This window comes from Manacus candei, unplaced genomic scaffold (assembly GCF_025592945.1).
Source record: "Manacus candei isolate 608988 ecotype Guabito, Panama unplaced genomic scaffold, ASM2559294v1 h1tg000053l, whole genome shotgun sequence".
NCBI classification, from domain to species: domain Eukaryota; kingdom Metazoa; phylum Chordata; class Aves; order Passeriformes; family Pipridae; genus Manacus; species Manacus candei.
In genome coordinates, this window is record NW_026138101.1 from 4,060,532 (window position 1) to 4,085,055 (window position 24,524).

The window sequence follows — 24,524 nt, forward strand, 5'->3', positions numbered from 1 at the left end:
ACAACGTGTCTTAAACCAGTGGAAGGGAGAGCAGTTATTGTTGTAGGTACATTTTGAACAGGGCTTTGCTGGGAATTACTGCAGGAATGCAAAATATGGAATATTTCTGCATGAAGAGAAAATGATGAACTGGCTGGAGGCTGTGTGTGAGGTCACTCCCTTGACTTTATCCTCTTCCACTCTCCATCCCCCTCCAGCTTTCTCCACCCGCCTTGGTGCATCCATGTCCTGAGTTAGAGCAATCTTGGCAGGGGCTCAAAGCCCTGCAGCCCCAAGTGCCTGCTGAGGGAGGAAGGCAGCCAGCAACTTGAAGAGTCTTAAGGAAGCTATAGGAAGATTAGGAAATGTGTGATGGGTTTTGATAAGTGGAGGAAGCAGGTCATGTCCTGTGGGCATGTCGAGTGGGCTCTGCTGGAGGTATGAAAACCACAGCCAGGAATCAGTCGGTCTCATCAACGCTCTCCACTCTGGCTGAAGATGAGCTGGGCTGGCAGGATGATACTGGGGATCTTCAGGATCTTGCTGGTGCTTGTCCATGCATCAGCAGCCTGTGACTTCGGGCCCTTCCCTTACAGAGCCACCGGGGTCGTCTGCAGGATGACCAAGCCCGCGGCATTGCTGTGTAAGTGCCTGCTCTGTGGGGCTGTGTTTGCTCCATCTCTGCCAGAAGTCAGGGACAGATCAGCCAAGTGAGGGGCTTTCTTGCTTCCCCGGGTCTTGGGTAAACAGTTTATCTGGTAAGATGTATTAATACCTGCCTGGGAGCACAGGTTAAAGCATGGGCACCTGAACTGAACAGGCACAGCTTCTCAAAGGAGCTTGAAAAGGGTCCCCAGCCCGTCAGCCCAACGTTTTAGTACTGTTCTTTGCTGAGGGAAAGATGATGGAAAAGCTAGAGAAAATGTGTGTTTGATTTCTCTCTTTGTTGCAATCTCATTTCTTGGGGTCAGTGTGCAGAAGGGGGGGAAGCAGGTTCTCTGCTGCTGTGGGTTTACTTGCAAGGATTTGGGGGCTTTATGGGTGGGGGAAGAATAATTAGTTCTGTGAAGGGTGGGAACAGCTCTGACCCATCCCCTCTGACAGGGGTACATGCAGAGAAGGATGCTGGGCCAAACTAAGAGAGGGTATTTCTGGAAGGAAAAAAAATCCTATAGAACCACATGCCTGAGGCTGGAATGGACTGGATAACATTAGGAAAATGGGCACAGAAACTTGAGTATCAGAAGTTTTCCTTTGGAGACCCAAGAGCTGACTGCAATATAAGCAAACAGCAACAGAGCAAAAGCACTGGGGTAAAGGGAATGGCTTGTGTGGTGTAAGGATGAGCACAGCCTCGACCTTTCAAAAATCTGCTCCTAAGGTGTGTGAAAACTGGGCATGATTCCCTGGAAACAGGCCTGCTGGTGACTGTTGAACCACACACACTGTTGTCCCTTGCTGCCATCAGCTGCTAAAGTTAGGGATTTTTTATTTTACTCTGAAACTACTTCTAGTGCTTCCTTAATCTAAGGGAAGTGCCTTGGATAAAACCCTTCTGTAGTGCTCTAATCCAGGGTGCAGATCTGACTTTGCAGCTGGGACAGGTTGCAGGTTGGGATCTTTGCCCTTTTCTTCCACCAACAGTGAACCAGGAAACAGCACAGGTCATCCAAGCAGCCTTCAGAAGTGCCAAATTCCCAAATATCACCGGGGAAAGGTCCGTGCGTCTCCTGGGCAAGGTGGCTTACGAGCTGACCAAGTGAGTATCTCCGTGTCTCTGTGCCAGGGGGGATGTGGGCTGAGGGAGGGGAGCAGAAACCGGCCTCGGAGGGAGCTTTGATCCAGCAGTTCCTGGCAGCACGTAGAGCACACCTCTGTCAACAGGGATGAGGAACAATGTCCCTGCAGGCTGGGGCACCTTGGGCCACTGACAATAGATGGTGCCCAAGGCACATCGAGTAGCAGAGGGGACACATCCGGGGCTGCCAGAGCCACCCCTGTCAGCAGGATGTCACTTGGCTGTGCTTTGTGACAAACCAGGCTGGGTGTCGCTGTGTTACTCACTTTTATTTGGGGGCAACAAATGTAGAGGTACCTTAGCAGGACAGATTTCCTGCCATGACCGCGGTCGCACAGAGCACTGCAGGAAAACAGGGTTGTGCTGCTCCGTGTTTCCTGATTAAAGCATTCCCCCACCTCCAAACATCACCAGGGAGCTGCAGTGCACCGAGGCTGAGCAAAAGCACCACTCTCCTTGTGCCTGGCCCCTGGGATTTGCAAAAGCTCCTGAGTCTGGCACTAGCACAGGTCCCTTAGAGCCCCCACGTCCTCGGGAGCAAACCTGTCTCGCCCAGCCACAGAAAACAGCCCTGGTTTGCAGGCAAACTGTGTTTCTGTTGTTTCCAGCATCCAGGTCAATGACTTGTCCATAGAGAAGAGCGACGTGGAGCTTAAGGAAAATAATGCCATTTATCTTGCCATTAAAAATGTGACGGCCTCCTTCAAAGGGACCCTGACCTACGGCTACGCAGGGGCCTGGTTGTAAGTACCACCTGGTTGTAAGTGGCTGAGCACCACAGCCCCAGCTCCTGCTGCTGCCCACGGGCACTGGCCCATGGCACAAGCAGGTGTGGAGGGGCTGCACCCCTCGGGCTCTCTGGCAATGCCAACATTGCTCACTGCCTAAGTGAGACAGGATTTTATGTACTAGCAGTGCTGCTTAGCCCTGTCACTGCTCTGCCCATCTGGCTTTCTGTCTTTCTGTCCTCACTGTGCCTGAGGAGGCAAGATGGCCAAAGCTTACGAGCTGATTTCTTCCCTCCCCTCCTTGCTCTATAAAGTCTCAGTGGATAAAAAAGGGGTTTAATGGTCCAAAGTGCCACTGAGAGAGCAGTTTGCAATCATTTAAAGCCAGAGTAGAGTATCTTACATAAGCTGCAGCATGTCCTTGCAGTGCAAGGACTGATGTGAGTGGTGTTTATAAAACTCACCCTGTGGCTGTCGTGTGGTCAGGGAGAAGCTGTTCCCAGCATGGTTTGCTAAATGTCCTCTCTTCTTGCCATTACAGTTTGAGGCTTTTTCACTCAGTTGATTTTGAAATCGAGTCTTCCATTGACCTCCAGCTGGACATTAAACTGAGTAAGTGACAGCTGGGGATCACTGCCTGTGAGTGTGCATGGTGGGCAGCAACCCTGAGCTGGCTCTGCCCACCTCTGTGGGGACTGGATGGCATAGGGAGGCTGGGAGTGGGTCTCTGAGCCCTGTGCACACAGGATGGGAGACAACCTGCCTCTCAAAGACCTCATAGTTTTAACGGCTCAAGAGGAGGAAACTGGTATAAATCCCTCCAGTCCTCTGATCTCAGTAGCAAATTAGCTATTTTTTTTTCTCTTTTCTTCCATCCCATGCAGCGTGCCAGGAGGACAAAATGGTTGCTGATGCCTCAGACTGCTACCTGACTTTCCACAAACTCATATTACACCTCCAAGGAGACAAAGAGTGAGTCAGTCCCCCTTCAAAATCGAGCTTTTCTGCCCCACTACTGGTCCCCAAATCTCACCCACCACAGGGAACACTGCTGGTCTTTGACTGTGCTCCCTGTCTTACACAGACCAGGCTGGCTGAAGCAGCTCTTCACAGATTTCATCTCCTTCACTCTGAAGCTTGTTCTCAAGAGGGAGGTAAGGACAGAGGAAAGCTCTCTGTAGCTTTGTAAGCTACACACTTCTCTGCTCACATGTGCCCACGAGATAGTAGCAGTGTAACGTTAGTGCTTGTGAAAAATAAGACTAATAAATTGAATCCACAAAAAAAAAGAAAAGCAGCTTGGACAAAGTGAGAGGTGTTGCTGGCATTGGTGCTGCTGGACTCTGACCAACAGCCCCCAGATCTCACTGAGAGGCCCAGCTCTGCTCTACAATTCAAAATCCTACCCCATGCCTTCAGTTTTTTTCCTCTTTTCCTCTTGTAGGTGTGCAAGGAAATCAATTCTGTTGCTCAGATGCTGGCAAATTTTGTACTTGATTTAGCAGGTAAATATCCTTGTTTTTTCTGCTTTCTTTTAAGTGCAACTTTCGACATTTGAGCTCCAGCAGAGCAGTAGCTGCATCCACCAAAAACATCCTTCAAAAATGTTTATGAGATCCCAAGCCCTCAGACAACAGCAAAGTAAACCTTAGAAATGTTATGTTTTGAGTTTTCTGCATCAGGTTGGTTTTTAAGGGTGACTGCACAGATTGAAAGACGCAGTTCATAAGGAATTTCTCCTTCAGTACACACTGACCAGCTGTGCAGGATAGCTGCAGGACTGATGCTAGCTGGAACAGGAGCATGCACTGGAGTACTGGACCTGAGATACTACAGCACTTGGATCTGCCTGCTGAAGATTTTCCCAGTCCCAAATATCAGGGAAAAGCAGCGGACTGTAAAACTTGAGAGTATTTATCCCTATTTCCCAGTGTTGCAATTCTGTCAGTGAGCTGTAGCAGGATCAGCACTAGCACCTGAAAGAGTGGGAACCCCTGTCCCATCCTCATGTCCTTTTACAACTCCCAGTCACCTTTTGCATCGATTCCTAAAAGAGACTGTTGCAAGTTCTGCTCGAGGTTGTATTTTTGGTGCAAGGTTTTTGTGTTTCCCTCCTGCAGCGAATTTTGTCCGAGACAAGGATATCATGGTTGATCTCTCCCTTGCAGCAGACTCCCTGATACAAACGGGTTACATAGAATCACGTCACAAGGTAAAGTAACCCAGGCTGCTCAAAGACCAGTGTTTTCTGGTGCTGGGGTGTGCTGGAGGGCTGGGAGGGGCTGGTCCCGTGCTGCCACGCCGAGGTGCTGCAGCGGGAGCTGATGCCAGCCTGCTCCCTGCTCTGTGTCCAACCAGCCAGGCCTTTGCCTTGCAATGGAAATGCAGGTGTTGACATTTTGTTCTGTCTCCCTGCTGCTCCCCGTGGCCAACATGCTTGTTTTCCTTTGAAGGGCCTTGTGCTGTACAAGAACTACTCCAGCACCCTGAGTGACTCTGTTTTCTCCCCGTCGCTGCTGACCGAGTCCCGAATGCTCTACTTCTGGCTGTCCGAGCACACCCTCAGCTCTCTGGCCTCTGCAGCTTTCTTAGATGGGAGACTGGTATCAACCATCAGAGGGGAGAAGCTGCAGGTGATTTCAGGGGCAGTTCCCTCCTTAACTCGTGTTTTGGGGAGAGAGTAATAAGTTCTCTTAATACCGTGTATTGGTGAGAGCCGGTTTCTGTAGAAGGTAGCAATCTATAGTCAGCCACTACACGTGATGCTGAAATTGGTGCCCTTTTATCAAGAGTGTTCTCTCAGGCAATGAGTGATAACCCTTGGAGTGATAACATGAGCTGACAGAAAACTCGTCAGCTGAATTGTAAAGGGAACATGATTTTCTGGGGAAGCACCGAGGTAGAAAAGGGGTGAGCTCAAGGGGAGCTCAGCCATGCCCCTGAACTGAGCACAGGCCACACCTCAGTGCCCTGTCCCATCCAGCCCAGATCAGGGCTAGCCATAACCTTATTGTCTGGTTTTCCACAATCTGTTTCTGGTTTGTTTCTGCAGGCACTCTTTGAAATGGAGGACACAGAAGCACAGCAGAAGGCGGTGCAGATGGTAACTTTTGGTCCTATTCTGAGCATTGGATGTCAAATAAGGAATTTTCAAAAGGATTCTGTTGCATCTGGGTCCTTCCCTTGACAACTTGAGTCTTGGGTGGGCCTGATGGGGAAAACCAGGGACTGATGGAGAAGCTGTTGTGCTTTGCAAGGAGGATTTCTCCACCCTCCGTGATGGCACAGCTTCCCTGAAACCTGGCTGAGTTATTGAGCTTGTATGAACAGGGGGAGGAACTGGGGACTACAAAAGGGATGCAGCTCTGTGGCAAGTTGGCACGAAACTGGTATGGGAAAAGTCTGACTCATCTGTTGCTCCTTGACCAGATTTTTCAAGGCACCTCCTATAATGACTCTGTGGCCAAGGTGTGGAGTCTCTCCCAGCCCCAAATTTCTGTTCAGCCTGAAGGGACAGTCGTGAAGTGCTTGGTAGCAGTGGAGGTCAGCATCCTACCTGCAGGAGAAGAGTCCCTGGTGGTTCTGTACATGGAGAAGGTCAGTTCTTGGGCCTCCTGACTGTGAAGATCTTGGGGCAGGCTCTGTCCCAAATCTGGACCATTCCTGGTGTGCAGGGAGCCCTCTGGGAAGGGTGGGTGGCTAAACCACGGGAGGTAGAGAAGGCATATAAGTTCCTTTTAACATTCCCATTTCTTCCCTTGGCATTTGAGGCTGGGAATGATGATAGTGACTGTGTTGGCTCAATGCCTCCTCTATCAGGCCAGCCCATCACCGATGTGCAAGGTGGTAAAAGCAGCACAAAGCACTGATGAGCCCCCATTAACCTGTGTCAGACACAGGGAAACCCCTGCAGCTGAGATGTTTTAGGAGAGAATGAAGGCACCATGGGAATGGATTTATTTTGAAATCTCCTCATTTCCTAATTCTAGCTCTGGCCTCCACTTAGAAAATAGTTGTCTCTGAAATGAAGATGCACCTCTGAAAAACGTGAAGCTCAAAATATAAACTTTTCCTCTATGCATCCTGTATGAAAGTTCCTGCTTACGTTGTGTTTTACCCCAAACTGCTTTATACTGAACCTAAGGAAGCAGAAAAAAGAAATGCCAGGAGCTTTCCTGTCATGGGTAACATCACAAGAAAGCAGTATATTTGTCCAGTCTTGGAATTATGGGCTGGGATGGACACAAAACCAATGCAAATCTCTCCCTGAGGGTAGAGCAGACTCTCTAATTTAAAGGGTTAAACTGTAATTGAGAATAATTCCCTTCCTGTGGGATACTCAGCAAGTATCCCACATTAGAAGATTGTTACAGGAAAATACACAGGGTTGTTTCTTGCACTCCAAGTGATATCTTGACATAAATTTCAAGGATTTGAAATTAGGGAATTGCAGAAGCACTGAACTAGAGGTGGTTCATAAAATCATGGCTCCCGGGATGTGATCTGCTCCTGGACTGCCAGAATCCTGGTCGTGAGCTGCAACTGCATCACAAATTCTCCTTTTAAATGAATGTTTGCACATAGGCAACAGTAAGAAAATGAACCTAAATGGCCAGAAACCAGAGATTGTTCTGGTTTTTTTTTTTTAATTTGGTTTACATCTACTGGCTACCCATGGTAACCCTGGCTGCCTTGGAGCCAGAAGGATGCTGAAATCTGGCTCCTAGAAAGCAAACCAAAATGTCCAAATGCAACTCCCTGCTACAAGGCAAGATGAGCTATGCCTCAACCCTGCTGTTCTTCTCTCTGCAGGAAATCACGGTCACTATCCAAGCTGCCTATGTGGAAAAGAAACTCATTTTGCAGCCTTTGGACTCCAGGTCAGTACTGTGGTCTCTTGAGGGGTTTGTTGCCTTTTTTGGCCCGTGCTTAAAAGCAGCACAAAAAGAGGATCTCTGCAGCCCTGGGTGACTTCCCCCCACCCTTTTTTTTTTTTCCTTCAGCATAGAGTTTAAAGTCTTGAAATGCACAGCTGATCCAAGTGGGGTGAGTCCTTGAAAAAAAGTATTCTCTTAGCCACTTGAGGTGAAATGATGTCTTTAAAGCATTTTTTTTTTTGGCATGAATTTTCTGGCTTTCAGAATGACCCATCCTTACGAAACTTCCTGCAGAACATGATCTCGGTTGTTGGGATCCCAGAAGTAACTTCAAGTGAGTTTTCCCTTTGGGGAAGTGCCAACCTACTCTGTAAATTGCCTAACAGCAGATCCCCTAAACCTGAACAAATCCATCAATAACCCTAGGAGCCCGGAGGGGGGAACCACATTGCTGTTCTGAATTTCTGCTGGATTCACTTGGGGAACCCTTTGTAAATGTCTGGGAGAAAGGAAAAGTGAGTTTTCTGTTGGGCCAAAGGTCGTGGGGCGCTGAGGCACAATTAGGTTTTGGCAACAGGCAGACAGGGTGGAAGCACATGGTGAGGAGCAAGCTGGGAGGGCCATACCTGTAACTGGATGGGTTTGCTGATTCCACAGGCATTGGATCAGCTCTGACTTCACTGATGGACAAAAAAGGAATCAATCTATTTGATATCATAAATCCTGAGATCGTCCCAAGAAAGGTAAGCAGAGCTCAGAAATACCTGGCTCTCAAAACCCCCTTGGGTGTGTGGCATAAACTAACATAACATTTTTCTGTTTTCTCCCCCCTTTTTAGGGATACGTAATCGTGCAACTTGACTTTGACTTCCCGCATCATTTGCTTCTTGATTTTCTTCACAGAAGTTTATAGAGCTGATCCCTTCATAGAGAGGAGCTTGTGTACAAGTAGCAAGATTTGTGTGTGAACCAATTAAAAGATGAGCTGATTTAAATCAGCTTCGGTGGAATTTTATTTCCTTTTCCTGAGAAACACTCCAGGTTCTGTGCACTTGTGCTTCTACAGAGCCTTTCTTCTGCAAAGATCTTGAAATATGCACTTTGATGCATGCTGCTTTTTCAGGATCTTTAAAGGAATTATGTGCTTGGGAGCAAGGGCTGGACTCTTGAAGTGTGTGGGCTCTGGGTTAGAACTGGGGAGGCAGCAGAAATGGAATTTGACCACCTTTTGGCATCTCTGCTGTTAGTTTTGGAAATGTAGCACTTTTTGTGCTGATCCTGGGTTTCCCTTCTGCCAAGAGACAAGAGCCTCCTGATGTTGACAGACTCCAGCAGCTCAAATGATATTACCAAAATCCAAGTAAACTCAGAACCAGTAATGGTAAAAGACTTGGGTATGGCTGAAAAAAGTTAATGGGATATGGATTTATAGTGCAGTACTTCAACAGAGAGATTTTGTGACTAGGGTACTTTCTTTAAAGAAAGTGGCTCTGTGTAGAGTTCCAGGCAAATTGTTAATGCCTGTGTTGTTGAAACAGTGACAGCAAACTTGAGAAAAGCAATATCAATTATAAGGAAATCAAAGAGATTATAACAGAAAGTTTAAGTGTCTAGTCAAGCAGCAGGTTCCACTTCCTTCCTACTGCAGTGCAATAAGTTATCTGAAGTGGCTCAGTTATTTTCCTGTACCAGTTTGTGCTTCTGTTTTTTATTTTTTTCTTTTCAATTGGAGGAGATCTCAGGCAACAAAGCCAATATTGTAATAGTAATCACATTGTCAAAGGCCAAGGATGATGTTTTCCTCCCACACAGAGCAATATTAAAGTTGGGGTTCCCACAAAGAGCCCTGAGGTGCTGGTAGCAGGATGGGCTCAGCCTCTTGAGCTCCCTGGGCATGGTGGTTGCTCCCTCCACATTGCCATGGATGTCCTCCCTGGGATGTGAGCCAGGTCCCTCTGAACTACCTCTCTCTCACCATCACTGCCCGAGGCACCTCCTTGCTCCAAAGTGACTTCTGGGGTTCAGTGGTCACGGTGCCCAGGCTGGGGCACACAGAGGGGGGGCAGTTTGCAGGGTGCTCCATGGCAGCCCAGGACCAGCCGTGTCCATGAGACAGCAGGAGCTGAGTGATGTGAAAGGTGTGACTGGACCTGGTACATTGGATGATTTTGTACAGCAGACAACTTTCCCCTTCCCTTCCCACCCTATTCCCATCACTGCCTCTGCTGCCTATTTCAGTATGAGCTGAGGGCTTATCCTTGCTCCCTCCTGCTCTAAAGCCACCACTGCTGAGGCCACATTTTCCCTCCCTGCATGGCAATGTCTGGTGAAGACCATGGGAACTGCCTTCTGTCAAGACACAGCCCTCTGGTTCTCCTGAATGACATCCCCTTAGTGATGAGCATTAATGAAAAGGAAATGGCAGGAATAAAAGTGCATTTTTTCTGTGTTGGAGGTGCTTTGCCCCTCTATGGCCATTCAGTGGTGACAGAGTGTGGGACTGGGCTGCCCTTCCATGGGGCAAAGGAGGGCAATGGAGCTGGGTAGGGACCTGCAGCACAAGTCTGAGGAGGAGTAGCTGAGGGAGTGGGGGGGGGGGGGGCCTCAGTCCGGAGAAAAGGAGGCTCAGGGAGGACCTTATCAGTCTCTGCAACTCCCTGAAAGGAGGTGGGAGCCAGGTGAGTGTTGGTCTCTTCTCCCAGAGAGCAAGTGACAGGAGTAGAAGACACAGCCTCAAATTGCACCAGGGGAAGTTTGGATTGGATAGCAGGGAAAATACCTTCACTGGGAGGGTGGTGAGGGTATGGGACAGGCTGCCCAGGGCAGTGGTGGAGTCACCACACCTGGAAATGTTCCAAAGGTGTGTGGATGTGGCACTTGGGGACACGGCTTAGCGGTTTCATGGTTGGATTCGACGATTTTAGAGGTCTTTTCCAGGCTAAATTATTCCACGGGGGAGCGGGGACTCTGCTGAAGTGTCGGAGAAGCGGCAACACGGCGGCTGGTCCCCCCGAGCATCCCCGCGGTGCCGCCTCTCCCTCCCAAAACAGTCGGCGCAGCCCCCCCGGGGCCGAGCCGGGTGCGGAGCCGCTCCGGAGCCCCACGTGCTTTCCCGGCAAAGCCGCCGCTGCTTTCGGTTTCGGTGCCGGGGCCGCTCCGCTGTCCCGGAGCGGCGGCGGCGGCGGGAGCGATGCGGGCAGGTGAGCGCGGCCGGGCGGCATCGCGGGGCATCCCCGGGCTGGGACGGGCCGAGGCATCGTGCTGAGAGCCCCGCGAGGGTCTGGGGGGGGGGGGTGTGTGTGAGTGTGTGTCTGGCTTTGCCCTTCTCTACCCAGCCTTTAGAGTTGGCTTCTTTTGCGAGAAGGCGTGGCTGGAATCGTAGAATTTAATACCGCTGGAAAAGACCCGCGGGATTATTGACTCCAAACTTTAACAAGAGCGGGTGGCTTGCGCTGCCGGGTGCAAGGTGAGCCGGGTCCAGGCAGGAGGTGGCAAACTGGGGCAGAGCTTGGCAGTGGGCACTGCATGTGGCCACCCCAGCTGCCCCGTGTCACCCCTGGCCCCTCCGTCCACTCCCGGTTCTCTCAGAGCTCCCCCCGTTCCCTGCACCGTGCTCAAGGCAAGAGAGAGTTTCTCTCCAGGGACAGGGGTGTTGCTGGACCTGGGTATGTTATTTTCTGTGGTGAGTTATGGCACAGCGTGGTATGCTATCTTGCCTTCTCCACTCTCCATCTGATTTTCCAATGCAGCTCCTCTGGCATCCAGAGAAATATTAATAATATTTCATTGTTTACTGCACCCCATAGAGCTAGATCTGGAGATCTGTGCACACACAGTTCTATTTAGAAACCTGGGATCTTTTATCAATTCATTCACGTCTCCAACGTTCCCGATTAAACCTTGACCCCATTCCAAAGGAAAAGCAAGTTGGTTTTTTTTTTTCCTCTTAGATATAATGGAAGTGGTAAGGAAATATTTCCCCCTGTGCCAGAATAATCAGATGTATGCTTCTAAATAAAAAAATAAAAATATTCCCATTGTAAGACTCTTAACTGCAACCAAGTTGGTTTCCTCCACGGAGAGTGTTTGCCTCTGAGTCCCACTTTTTGCACCACTTTCCTAAAACTTTAACAGAAATTACCATCTGGCTACAGATTTTAGAATAGGATGTCACCCTGCTGCTATTCTGACTGGATATTTTTGCTCAGATGAATTCCAGTTGGGGAATTCCTGGCTGGTTTTACTTTCATTTTCCTCGGTCTTTTGTTCATCAAGTCCCAAAAGGCACAGAAGGGCTTTGTGCTCAGGGGAGTGGTGGGTTAGCAAGTGGAGATCAAGGCAGTGGATATTGTCCTCCAGCTTGTTTCTTTTTGTGACCCCTCATGCTGGTTTGGTGCTGCTGCTCTGTTTCTGGGCTTTTGGTAAGTAGCCTGTGCTCCTCAGAGCATGCAAGAAGTTGGTAGATTTGCAACAGGTAGTTTCACATTTCACTTTAATTTTTCGTGGCTGGAAACCTGTGAATGCCAAGTTGGGGAGGGGAGGTGGATTTTTGCAAAGTGTTATGATGGTGGTTTTGCATTTGAAGGGCAAGGATTGAGGCTGAAAAGTTTTCTGGCTTTTCTTGGGAGGTTTTTGTGCTTCCTTTTGGGTTGAGAGGGAGGTACTGTAGTACTGTAGGTCACTGTTCATCATTTCTGATGGTCTCATTTAGCAGAGCAGTAGGTGTAGGAGCTGTGAAGTGTCATTAAACATCTAACTTTTCAGTGTTGTTTTGTTCTTGAATATAAGTCTTTCATTAATTCTTATGAGTCTAGTCTTTGCCTGAATGGTTTTCAGTCTTCATTGGCATTAAGGTCTGATTTTATTAATTTATGTATTTATTTAATAAGGCCTTTTTAAGTCAGTCATTCTTGGCCATCAGGGGCATAATGTCAGAGCATTGCTGTCTACAGATTTCTGGTTTTTGGCTGGAGAAGTGTAAAATGGAAGTTCCCAAAGGTTGACTGATAAGGCTGCTGGGGAATTGAGTTTGTTTTGCAGGAAACCCTATTATTTTGCAGTTTGTTTAAATTTGAAAAGCTTAAATGTTGTTTTTTAAGATTTCCAATTAATTGAAACATCTTTTTCTTTGTTTTTAATGCATGTGTTGCTATTAGCATTCTTTATTTGTATGACAGAGAATATATAAAAACAACAACAACAACAACAAAACCCCCTCATAATAAAACATTTTGAATGAAAACTTGCAGAGTGCTTTCCAGTAAGGTTCAGAATTTCAGTTTTTAACAACATGTTTGACAACAGTTTTTGACAGCCTGAGGAGAAAACTGATCCTGGATGAGGCAAATTTTGGAACATTTTTCTTGTTCTTGTTAGAATTGTAAATGACAGGCATTAGAGATGAAAAGCACCACAGCTGACCTTCAGGTCAAAGGAGAAGTTTCTAGATCTGTGACCTGTGTAATTACAGTGGCCTTGTATGTCTACATCCTCTTCTGTTATTGCCCCTAGGCTACTGCATACAGGCATGCACCACACTCTGGGGTGTCCCTGCGTGCTGAAGCACTGCCACTAGAAGGTTGGTTCTCCATCAGAATATGGACCAGAAGCCACCTTTGCACTTGACAACTGGAAGGAGGCTGATCACACAACAATGCAGGTGGGAGATTACGTGCATGGCTTTGATGTGGGAAGGAGGTGTGGAAGTGGAGGTGACATTGCCACCCAAGCAGAAATGAGTAGTTCATCCCCACAAAAAGAGCAGCCAGAACAGTCCTGCACAGACTTGTGAATTGAGATACAGGCAATTGAACAGGTAAAACAAAAGCTGCACACACAAGGAAAGCAAAACAAGGAATTAATTCACCACTTCCCATGGGCAAGCAGGTGTTCAGCCACCTCCAGGCAGTGACTTGGAAAGACAAACACCATTGCTCTGAACTCCCCACCTTCCTCCTTCTTCCCCCAGCTTTATATTCTGAGCACGATGCCATACGGTCTGGAGTCTAACTGACCCTTGGGTCAGCAGAGGTCAGCTGTCCTGGCTGTGTTCCCCCACAACTTCTTGTGCACCCCCAACCTACTCGTTGGCAGGGTGCTATGAGAAGCAGAAAAGGCCTTGACTCTGTGTGGGTGAACACCTCTCCCTCCTGTGACCATTGCTGTCATCCCTCTAGCCCCCACTTCAGAATGAGGACCTAGACCTGGAAGCAGCTGTCGCCAGAGCCCGTCCCCGGCTCGTGGAGTTCCTCAGCCACCGTCCCAGCTGGCTACTCACGACCTCCCGCTGCTTCCTCCCGGAGCTGGCCCTGAGCAGCCTGGGCAGCATCACCAACACCAGGGAAAAAATCTCAGTGCTCCTTGACCTGCTGGAGAAGGCTGGTCCCTCCACCTGGAAGCAGTTTGCGCAGTACCTGTGCATGGAATGTGACCTCCCCCTGGATCTGGAGGTCCTGCTCATGAGTTCTGCGGGAGAAGGTAAGAGAGGCCAGGCTGGCTCCCTCTGACCCAACAAACCAGTCTAGGCAGTGACACCACCCAGTGCCCTCAGATGCGCAGTCTTTTTTCTTGGAAGCAAAACTTACAAATATAAGTTGAAGTAAAAAAAAAAAAAAAGATTAGACATAAAAAACCAAAACCAATAAAAATTGTGCACCACCATCTCCAGTAAAGCTGAGACGAAATTTTTTGATGGATTTATTTGAAGGAGGAAAAACAAAATACTGTCTCTTTGTTCTCTGGATTTTTGTTTTTTTAAATTTTTCTGATCCAGAAAGGCAAGAAATACAGAAGTCTAAAAACACTCCAAACACAAGAAAACCACCTCCCCATATCTCTCACTAGCAGTTGGAGGCAGTGGCTTTAGAGAAAATGATGCAATTCATAAAGACCACAGTCAGTAACCGTGTGTCTTCTGGCAGACTACACACAGTGTGTACACACTCTGCTTTGTGAGAGCCTGTGGCACCAACTGAGCTGTGCCTCTCCCTTACTTGATTACTTTATCTGGTGATTAATTCTTCTCTTCTGCAGGAAGTCATACAGGATGAGTCCTTCTCAGCAGTACTGTCTTTCACATCCTGCTTGCTAGGATGTTAGTTGCATCATTTGGGTGGATGCAACCTTCAGTAACTGAATGCAGCAGCACTCACTTTGGCAGAGATGAAACAGGGGAAAGACCAGACAAGCAACAGGGAAGGTGGACTGATGGGGGATTTCTGTCAGGACTGAGTCTGAGGCAGGTTTCAGCCTTTTGATGCTGTGACATACCATAAAAGAAGATATCTCTTCAGGTTTCCAGCTTATTTTGGTTTAACTGTAGTATTAACAGCTGAGCATCACTGATCCTTCTGAAGGTGAAGTGCCTCTGGTTATGCTGAGAGGGTTTTGTGGCAGCTTTGAGCCATACCGTGAGTCAGAAAAGACCCTTGACTGGGCTGCTGACTCTGCCAGGGATTTATTCTTAGCAAAGCCTTCTTTGCAGGAAGGGGGAAATGTAGGGGTTCCCTTTTTGACTGCAGTGTGGTTTTAGATCAGCCAAAGCAGCCCATGCTCCAAGTTTGTATGTGTCACAGAGAAAAGTTGTTTCACTTTCCCTTGAAAGCAGAGGTTGCCTGTGTTCTGGATCACTCCGAAAGGAAAAGATCACATGAGGAGCCTGAAACCTGGCTGTGTTGCATCAGCCCTTATACTGAGTCTTGGTTTGTACTATCTGTCTTGCAAGCTGTTTGCCCTTTGACTTTGGCCAGCAGCACTCCAAATCTCAAGAGCAGAACGCTCGCATTAACCATATTTCATTTCCCGTCCAACTCCTTTAGGTAACTTCGGCCAGAGAGAAGCAGCATGCGCAGATGTGAGTGCCTGGTCACCTGTGCCAACAGGTAAGGCTGGAACACTCCCTGGGGCACTGTACTCTTGGAGTTTATCTTCTCTGCCTGTGCTGGAGAGTCTTGCCCAGCTTTAACAAGCTGCCATTCAAAATGCCCTTTTGACACGTTTCTGACCTTTTAAATTTTCAGGCTTTGATCGCCGCCGCCGTCGCCACAGCTCTGGGAGTGATAAGGATGCCAAACAGCAACGACTCGGTATGTTGATGTTCCAGAACCAGCACCATGCTGTGCTTTCCTCTGAGGAAGGACCTTTTTAACTTCTTTGCAGAAACACCCAGGAAATCAACTTCCACCGTCAAGAGAAACTTTTGTTTAGTAGCTGCATAAACTCTTAATGCAACAGGTTATAAAGACAACAGGACCGGACAAATAACATGAAACACTCATTTCTAATGGCTAAGAACTCCCCTAAAGCAGGATATACCAGTAAAGCATTCAGTTCTGGGTGATCCTTTTATTTGTTTGCTGGTTCCATCAGAAATGTCAAAAAGCAGAGGTTGTGTCTGTTCTGAGGTGCAGACAGCTGAGTGTGGCACAGGGCCAGCATGGGTGAGGAGGGAATTCTGTGCATAATACACAGATACCTAATTCTCATCTTAAAGAAATAATAAGATTTAGTTTTCATATAAAGCATTACATCATTTCCCTGAATTGTCCTCTTCTTTGCCCCCTGTGCAAAAATAGGAAAAATTATGGGTTATTTTCACGCGTTCAAAATTTGTCATTTCTACTTAGCAACCTCTGATCAGGGCCATTGTTTCTCTGTCTATATAAGTGGTAGTATTTTGGATCTGTCATGACTCACAGCTAACTTTTTCCACGCTCGTGGCCCCTCTGTTGTGTTCTCTCTTAGATTCATCAGCAAAGTACCGGCATCTCCTCATCAATTCCATCCGCCAGAGATATGGGAGCAGGAAAGAAGCAGAAGCACAGGAACAAACACAGCCACTGGCTTTCAACCAGGCCTTTGTCAACCTTGTCATTCGTCAGAGCAAAGCCCCCCGCTTAAAAGAGAAAACAGACAAACCCCGAGAGGACGTGGCAGGTGCTCCTGAGCCGGAGGAATGTGTGGATACAGCCGTGAAAGTGTCAGATCTCCTTGGCAGTGTGGTGCCATCGGGCACCACGAGGGTGATCTTCTTGTTTGGTAAACCCGGGACAGGCAAGACCGTGCTAATGCACAGGATTTGCCAGAAATGGGCTGAGGGCGTCCTACCTCAGTTTCTCTTCACTTTCCTGTTTGAGTTTCGGCAGCTCAATTTATTAAAAAGAAAATTGACGCTGAAGGAGCTTTTGTTTGACGTGTTCCTTCAGCCTGAAGACAGCCCTGATGCAGTGTTCCAGCACCTCCTGGAGAATGCCCAGCAGACACTGATCATCTTTGATGGGCTGGATGAGTTTGCAGCTAACATGGACATGTCAACCTCTAAGAGAGGCCCAGCTCTTGCCTCCCCTATGTCCATATCCCAGCTCTTTGCAGATCTCTGTCATGGGAAGCTGCTGCCTGGTTGCACAGTGTTGGTCACCAGCCGACCTAAGAGACCACCTGACTCATTATATACAGTCAGTGTGCTGGCAGAAATTTGGGGATTTGACCAAGAGAGGGTTGAGGAATATGTCAGCCACTATTTTCAACAGCATTCATTCAAAGAACAAGCCATTGCTCACCTGAAGAACAACACCAAGCTCCTCAGCATGTGCCTCATCCCTGCTCTGTGTAATGTTGTGTGCATTTGTTTGGAGTATTTGCTCCTTAAACATCAGACGAGTGTGGAGCTTCCTCAGACCATGACACAGTTTTATATCAAAATGTTTCTCATCTTCCTAAACAAACAGCAGGGAGAGTGTGCAGGTGATGAGGAGACTCAGCTGAACTGTAACAAGAAGGCCATTTTGGGTCTGTGTGACCTTGCACTGAAAGGCCTGGAAGAGAAGAAGCTTGTATTTTATGTTGGTGATATTCCAGAGCACGTGAAGGAATTTGCTTCCTTGCATGGATTGCTGACTGTCTTTGAGGTGAAGACAAGTGGCACTTACCCAGAGGCTGGCTATGCCTTTGTGCACTTGAGCTTGCAGGAGTTTTTTGCAGCCCTGTGTCTCATGGTGAGTAGGAGCGTGGACAAGAACTACCTGAAGAAGAAGTTCTTCTTGAAGTCAAGGTGGACTTTGAAGAATGAGACGAAGACCGAGTTCATGGAGAGTTTTCACATCTTTCTGTCGGGCTTGTCGTCAAAGGAATGTAGGACATTTCTCATGCTGCTGGCAGAACAAGATGAAGCTTGGGTGCAGGACAAGCAGGATGCAATCCTGCAGTCTCTCAAGAGAATGGCAGCCACTCATCTGACAGGACCTAAGGTCCTCGAGCTCTGCCACTGCACCTTCGAGACACAAAACCTCGAAGTAGCCCAGCACATCGGGAGCCTGCTGAATTTCAAGTATGAGTTCAGAAACTTCAGACTGACACCTCTGGACATGTCGGCTTTGGTTTTTGTCATAAACTCGGGCCAGGATTTGACTTGTTTGGATTTTGCAGGGTGTCTCGTGGACATCGACTGTTTGGAGGTTCTGGCTGGCTGTAAAAACGTGGAGCACTTGAGGTAAGCACACACTGAAGGGGTGAGGGGGTTGGAAGGGCAAGCCTTGTGATTGTTCTAGAAGGGAGAGAAAGAAGATGTAAGAAAATTCTGATCTGTACAGCATCACTTCAGTGCTGAAGAAATGCATGGAATAATGAATTTGTGAGTGATTGAAGGATATTAAGGTCATAAATTCATTCTGGCTGTGTTTATGTTTTTTTTCCCCCTTTTCTTCATGTTTTAGCTTTCGCAGCAGGAGATGTGGTGATGACTTTGCTGCTGCTCTTTCAAAGGGCTTACAAGGAATGGGGAGCCTGAAGAAACTAGAGTAAGTCTCTGCTTGTAGTGTCAGAGCCTTCTCTCTCCTGTCTGTTCCCTATCAGTTTAACTACATTGGCTCACTCCAGGTTGACAGGCAGCAGCATCACAGCTGAGGGGATGACTAACTTGGTCCAGGCGTCATCACAGTGCCTCCAGCTTGAGGAAATAAAGTGAGTGTGTTGTGGCAATGACCCTCAAATCAACTGTTCATTCCCTGGGGGCCTGGGACACTGATGAGGATGAATCTGTGCAGCTTGCAGGACAATCGGATACGGGATCCAGAGGTGAAGAGGGTGATGGACCTGTTCTCCAGAATGGAAAATCTGAAGAAAATAGAGTGAGTGAAAAGTGGCTTAAACCTACTGAAAATGGTAGCTGTGAGAACAAGCACAGGATTTGTAGAAGCAAGACCTTACGTTTCATGTTTAATGAGGTCCAACAGGTAATGAAACAGAATGAACATGCAATTAAAGAATAAACCCTCAGAGGCTGGAAGGCTGTGTTTTGACCTCACTGCTTTAATATTCCATACTTAAATTGGATTTGTTGTAGCAGGAGTTTAACTGCACTGTGCATTGGTTATGTAATTATGCAGGTGTGAAGTACATTCCCTAACTAACCCAAAATCAGTTAATGATCCTTCTGTTGCACGTAAAGAGGTTATCCCTGATGCTAAATTCATGGGAGCTATAGCTTGCAGAGAAAGGACTATGACCTGATAAAGCTTCTGTTGCAAAATTCAGGTGTTTAGAAGTAAAGAACGTTGCACTTCAGGTCGTTCAGGGTGCAGAGCAGAGGGCATTTGTGTAACAAAGGAGTGTGCTGTGGGATCCAGCAGCTGAGGTGATGTTTTTCCTTGTGTTCACAGTCTCAGCAACAACCACCTCTCCTTGAATGCTGTTCTCGCTCTGGCAGAGGAAGTTGTCGCCTGTCAAAATGCCACTGAACTGTGTGTCAGGTACCAACACATGAGAGCTGTTACAAAAGCAAATAGGCTGTCTCTTTAGATGCTGACTTTTCAAATGGACACTGTTTTAAAGCTTAATTGCCGGCTAATCAAAGTGAACATAAATTAATCTGACTCCTTTTTCTTTTCTGTTGGAAACAAAACGTGAATTCACCTTATCATGTACTTCCTCTTTGTGGTTTTTTTTTTTAATAGGTCATTTTATCCTTGGTCTCTAAATTCACTTGTGGGGTGTGATATTTCTTCTTATATAACAGGATTTAAACTTGCTTTTAAGCTCTGCAATATACCAGCTAGGAAATTCTTTACCAACTAGCATAAATTTGCTGTAAACCAGATAAGTTTATTAAAAATGTGTGGATTTAAGTAGCTCTAACTCTGCATTCCTTTAAATTACAGGGTTTGGTGTTTTCATATGTCCAGGATGACAGAGAAAGGGTAGATTTTTTTCAAATCCTGGCTTTTATGGCTGTCTTATGTTCTAAATTTAACAGGCCAAAGTAATCCCTGGTGTAACTCAAGTTACACACAGCTTTTTCTTACGTCTCTTGCTGGAATGGAGTTTCTACCAAACCCCTTTCCAAAAAAATTTCTGGTCTTGCATAAAAAAAAAAAAGAATCCTGGCCCAATATTTTTAGCTGTGTCACCCTCTCATCTGCACTGCAGCCCCAGTTCCACGTGTGGGGTGTCCTGGTGCCCCCTTAGCCACACGGTTGATCAGCTGCTCACCCGTGGCAACGTGCTGTCGTGGCAGATGTCAAGGCCCTCTTTAGCACCCAGGCAACAGATTTGGTCCTTACTGATCACCTCTGCTAAATAAATTGCATCCTTCCACCCGTGCCCTAACGTTGGCTTGGATCTCTTTTTCAGGAGGGACACTGTGATGATTTATTTTTCTGGCCCATCCAGGAAAGTTCCAAGGTGAGAAGCTGCCCTTGGGGTTACGCTGTATTCGGGGTTATGCTGAGCCCAACCATCAGCTTGGTGTCACCATAAACCGCCCCAGCAGCAGAACTGGTCGCCTCTGCCCTTGCATCTGGCAGAGCTGGGTCCTCCTGAGCGAGGTGAAATGTAACCAAAATAGCTGGGTTTTGCACACACCCACCAGCCAGTTCCACAAAGGCAGAGCCCTAGTGCCTGTGCAAGCTTGAAGTGCCATGTGTCTGTTGCAAAACTGCTGAAAAACAGATGAACATGAGGAAGATGAAGGAGGATACCTTGCTCCTTCTTTGTCTGGCTCTTGTGCTCTCCTTTCTTATGCATACTTTTGAGGGAACGGTGGATTTGACCTTAATTAAGAAACCGTGAAATAATCTCTTGCTCCCTGACAGGGTACTCACCTTGCCCCGTGTTGTGCAGACCTCAAGGGACCTCAGTGTTTTGCATTCGTGTGCCAACTGACTCATCCTGGTCCTGAGTCAGCCAGAAATTGCTCCTGTTCAGATGCCTGAACAGTTCTTGTGCTCTTGTGGGCCACCTGGTGCAGGTCATATGTTTATCCCTTCCTGGGGTGGCCCAATCCCACAAGGAGGCAAAACATCCTACATCTTAATAGCACCTTTGAACTGGGGCTCAGTTATCCAGTTGAATCAAATATACAATGAAATGTGTATGTGGACATGTGGACTGCATCTCCCAATTAAACTCTTCTGGATTTTGGAAGCCACTTAACCTTGCATGGAGTGGTTGGACAGAACAAAACCTTGTTGTTTCTGTCAGAAAATATTGACCAGCACCCAAGTCATCAGGTATTTCATGAAGGCGTATTAAAGGCCAAATATTTTGCTTGTTTGCAGATCTTTGGATTTGAGGTCGGAAGAGAATAAGGAACATGTAATTCCAACTAGACAAGTGAAGTTATGGTAAGAGAAGGCATTGAAAGTCCTGCTGGTACATGTGATTTGCAGATGACAGGTACTACAGAAGGGCAAGAATAGCAGCTGTGTTGGTCCTTAAGGACAGAGGATATTTCCTCTACTGAAAATGTTTGAATTACTGAATCAGTAAATGAAAATATCAATAGAAATCCCTGTCTGGCCCAGCCAGTGAGTTTATTTCTTTTGTGTTGGGCTCTGCAGCCCTAGAGAGGCAGAGTTCCTTTGATAATGCCCATCTTGCCATATGTTCTACTGACTGCCAAAAGCATGAGCCACAGTTTTCTTTCTTGCCTGGGCTCCAGAGGAGTATTGGTTTGCTGAAAGAAGAACTCAAGCACGTTATCTGAGATCTCAAAGCTGGGAAATGGCCCTCCCTTACCTCCTTCTCCTTCCCTCACCCCCCTGCACAACAGGAACAATTAGAGCCATCCCCTTCTCTGGGTTGGCAGTGCCAGGCAGCTCTCACACAAGGTGTTGCACTTGCACAGCCCTCTGGAAGTGCATCCCTGGGCACTCCTTTTGCAGCCCTGGCCATAAGGAAACAGAGTAATATATACCAAGGATTGTATGGCAGAGCAGAGTAAAAGCTCCCTCTGCTGGTCCTGCTTCTGCGTGCTCTCATTTGGAGAGACATACACCAGAGATGCCTGGGCCCCCCATGCCCTCACTGCTCACCAACCCTCCCTGTTCACAGCCTGCAGGATCGCAGCCTGTCTCCCCAACATGCCACGGGCATCGTTGCCATTCTCCAGAGCTGCCCCTGCCTCTCTGAAGTGGAGTAAGTGCCACCTCTCCTTCCTGTTGAGGGGCCGTAGGTGGGTGGTGGGGAGCAGGGGATCATAGAATCACAGGCTGGTTTGGGTTGGAAAGGGCCTTAAAGATCATCTGGTTCTACCCCCTCACCATGGACAAGGACACCTTCCACTAGACCAGGGATGTTACAGGTAGAGTAATATCAGAGGGCAGTCAGACCCCAGGAAAGGTCCCAGCACTCTTTGTCTAGTCACATTTGGCTCCTCTTTTGTATTCCTACATAGGTTTTCTAAAGTAAGATGGTTTGGGGGCTAAAACATGAATAATGTTTTCCTAGGGATAAAACTTCTCGTCTGGAGTTGATTCATGCAGAGATAACCAGGGAAGTTTGAGCTGGGACAGAACAACAGTCCAGGCAAAAAAGCAATTGCAGGAAAGGGAAAGCAAGCAGAGTTTGAGGGCTTTGTTGTTTATACTGTTCAAAACAGCCCCCACTAACTGGAAAATGCTTCAGTTTATCAGGTAACAAGCTTGGAGATGAAGGCTGCTGTTGCCTGCTGGAAAGTCTCCCTCGGATATCAATTTCAAAGCAGCTGGAGTAAGTGTTGCCTTGTACAAAACCAACTTGCCCTCTTTCCTTGAGCCTGGCAAGGACTGTACAGGGATGCTGAGCGTGGATGGAGGAGGCAAAAGGCTCACCCAGACCAGTGCTACAGCAGCAGCTCTTGAGGAAGGGTGAGACTCAGCCCGTGAGATAATCCAGGCTGAAGGTGGTCACTTGCTCAGTGTCACACATGGAAACTGGTCCAAATGCATCCAAAGTGCTGAAGTGCTCTTTCATTAAAACCCCTTCCTGAGGAGCAGTGGTCCTGTGTGTTTTCCACCACGCCACTTCTGAAGTGAGATGGGTTCAATCACACAGCACACTGATGGCTGCTTCCACTTGGAACTGTGATTTCAGGGACCAGCTAATTGCCTTTTTTTTTCTTTCTTAGTCTCAGTCAAAACCACCTCTCTGTCACTGGCATTTGCAGCCTGTTAAAGTCACTAAAAACCTGCCAGAAGGTGATGGAGGTACAATTCAGGTATGTAGGTCTTAACCATTCCTGGAGTTAATCCCAATATGCAAGTCTGACATTTCTGTTCTGAGGTTTTTGTTGAGTCACCTCTGAAGTGGGGCAGGTGAAGAACGTGTCCCAAGGTGGTTACTAACACTGGGACTGATTGATACATTGATGTAAACTGATTTTATTGGAGCCACTGACCAGAATTTGAGAGGCTACAGAAATGTGTGTCCCTTACTGTGTGGGGGCAGTTTTGGACAATTCCCTGCTCTCTGCCTTGGGAAGTTTTGGAGACAGGATCTCTGTGGAGTGTGGGAACTGGTGACACCTCCTGGAGCAGAACTGGAAGTTCTCTCTATTACTTTTGCTTGAAAACCCACTGGAGCTAAAGTATAACAATGTTGTCTGCTCTTCCTCTAATGATTCAGAGGAGCTGGACTATCTGATATTGCATAGTTTGACCCGATTGGGATTTAAAGCTGATGGAGATAATTTTTTGCTTGCTTTTGGGGCATTTTAAGTGATTGGTGTCACCAAAGAGTTTTGCAGAACAAAACCAAACAGTCTTAAAACAAAAAGTTCTGTAAATAACCGAAGTGTGACATTGATTGACTCTTCTTTTTCACAGCCTTCGTCATAAGACTGCAGTGCTGAGGTTTACAGAAGACAGAGAGTTTTCTTCCCTTCCTCTAAGGTAGAGTGTGTGCAAAAATGGTGATATTTTAGGATTGGCATGTTCCATTTAGTTATGAATAGTCAGAGTTAGTTATGTTATAGTTTTTAGTTGTAGTGTTACAGTTTAGTTAATTAGTTTAGTCAGCTCCATTTAGTTGTGAATAGTCAAGATTTTTGCACAGATGTGGACTCTTCACAAAACATGTTTAGGCAAAACCTGAATTTTCCATCAAATTCTAGCTTAGATAGAAATATATCTCTGCCCTTCTCCCCCATTGCCTGATTGCTCAAATATTTGGTTAGAAAAGGGGAGCTTGCTATTGGCAAGACATGGGTGTGGGCTAGAGCCAGGGTAGCCCCAGGGGTATGCCAAATCCTAAAGCATAAGTGTTTTACCTTTCCCTGGTTTTCTGCTCCCTTAGGGGAGAGACTCTGTTCTCTGCTGATGACCAAAAATACCAGGAGGAAAACCAGACACCTACCATCCCCCATAAAATAAGGTACCCTGGCAAATTTTCATCGTATTTCATGCATGTCCTGTCTCTGGATCCTACAGCTGATGTAAACTGCATCTCTGGATGGTGAATCACAAGAGAGCTGGAAAATGTTGAGGAATCCCTCCAGTGCCAGTGGCTCGGGGTGCAGCTGCCATGTGAGCTGCAGGCTGTGCCCTGGGTTGGGGGGATTGGCTGGAGGGGCCCTGTCCTAGTGCCCACCCTGTGCCTAACAGAGGGCACAGGGACCTGCAGCACTGGGCAGGGGGTGGCTGCTCACCCAGAGGCTCTGCAGGAGCTGGTGAACAGCGAGATATTTCAAGGAGATTTTTTTATTTTCATTATTACCTCGTTTATTCTCTAGCTTTCTGAAGGAGCGAGGTTTACAATTTTGTTTGCAATCCTGCAAAACCGCTCGACTGATTTCTCTTTTCCCCTAGGCTGACAGACAGCAGCTTTAAAGGCAGTGACCTGGAGAATCTGTGTGCAGCCCTGAAGGAATGTGGCCACATCTCTGAGCTGGAG

General features: G+C 47.4%; 2 protein-coding genes across 2 annotated transcripts in view; both read left to right on the forward strand.

Annotated features, from left to right (window-relative positions):
* Positions 1-377: 377 nt before the first annotated feature.
* Positions 378-9,322, forward strand: CETP (cholesteryl ester transfer protein). Its single transcript, XM_051801919.1, has 16 exons — positions 378-622; positions 1,624-1,738; positions 2,386-2,520; positions 3,047-3,117; positions 3,390-3,477; positions 3,590-3,659; positions 3,950-4,010; positions 4,626-4,717; positions 4,959-5,138; positions 5,558-5,608; positions 5,935-6,102; positions 7,318-7,385; positions 7,509-7,551; positions 7,647-7,716; positions 8,040-8,125; positions 8,221-9,322. The coding sequence occupies exons 1-16, from the start codon at positions 478-480 to the stop codon at positions 8,293-8,295; spliced, it is 1,518 nt and encodes a 505-aa protein (XP_051657879.1). The 5' UTR covers positions 378-477; the 3' UTR covers positions 8,296-9,322.
* Positions 9,323-10,560: 1,238 nt separating this feature from the next.
* Positions 10,561-24,524, forward strand: part of NLRC5 (NLR family CARD domain containing 5) — a 35,427-nt gene continuing 21,463 nt past the window's right edge. The window contains exons 1-18 of the mRNA XM_051801874.1: positions 10,561-10,582; positions 12,894-13,041; positions 13,559-13,859; positions 15,200-15,262; positions 15,401-15,466; positions 16,125-17,868; positions 18,092-18,175; positions 18,255-18,338; positions 18,422-18,505; positions 19,037-19,126; positions 20,007-20,057; positions 20,933-20,998; positions 21,708-21,791; positions 22,281-22,364; positions 22,762-22,851; positions 23,459-23,524; positions 23,928-24,005; positions 24,440-24,523. Coding sequence (XP_051657834.1) covers positions 13,036-13,041; positions 13,559-13,859; positions 15,200-15,262; positions 15,401-15,466; positions 16,125-17,868; positions 18,092-18,175; positions 18,255-18,338; positions 18,422-18,505; positions 19,037-19,126; positions 20,007-20,057; positions 20,933-20,998; positions 21,708-21,791; positions 22,281-22,364; positions 22,762-22,851; positions 23,459-23,524; positions 23,928-24,005; positions 24,440-24,523 — 3,125 coding nt within the window. The 5' untranslated portion in view covers positions 10,561-10,582; positions 12,894-13,035. The remainder of the gene's footprint in view (positions 10,583-12,893; positions 13,042-13,558; positions 13,860-15,199; positions 15,263-15,400; positions 15,467-16,124; positions 17,869-18,091; positions 18,176-18,254; positions 18,339-18,421; positions 18,506-19,036; positions 19,127-20,006; positions 20,058-20,932; positions 20,999-21,707; positions 21,792-22,280; positions 22,365-22,761; positions 22,852-23,458; positions 23,525-23,927; positions 24,006-24,439; position 24,524) is intronic.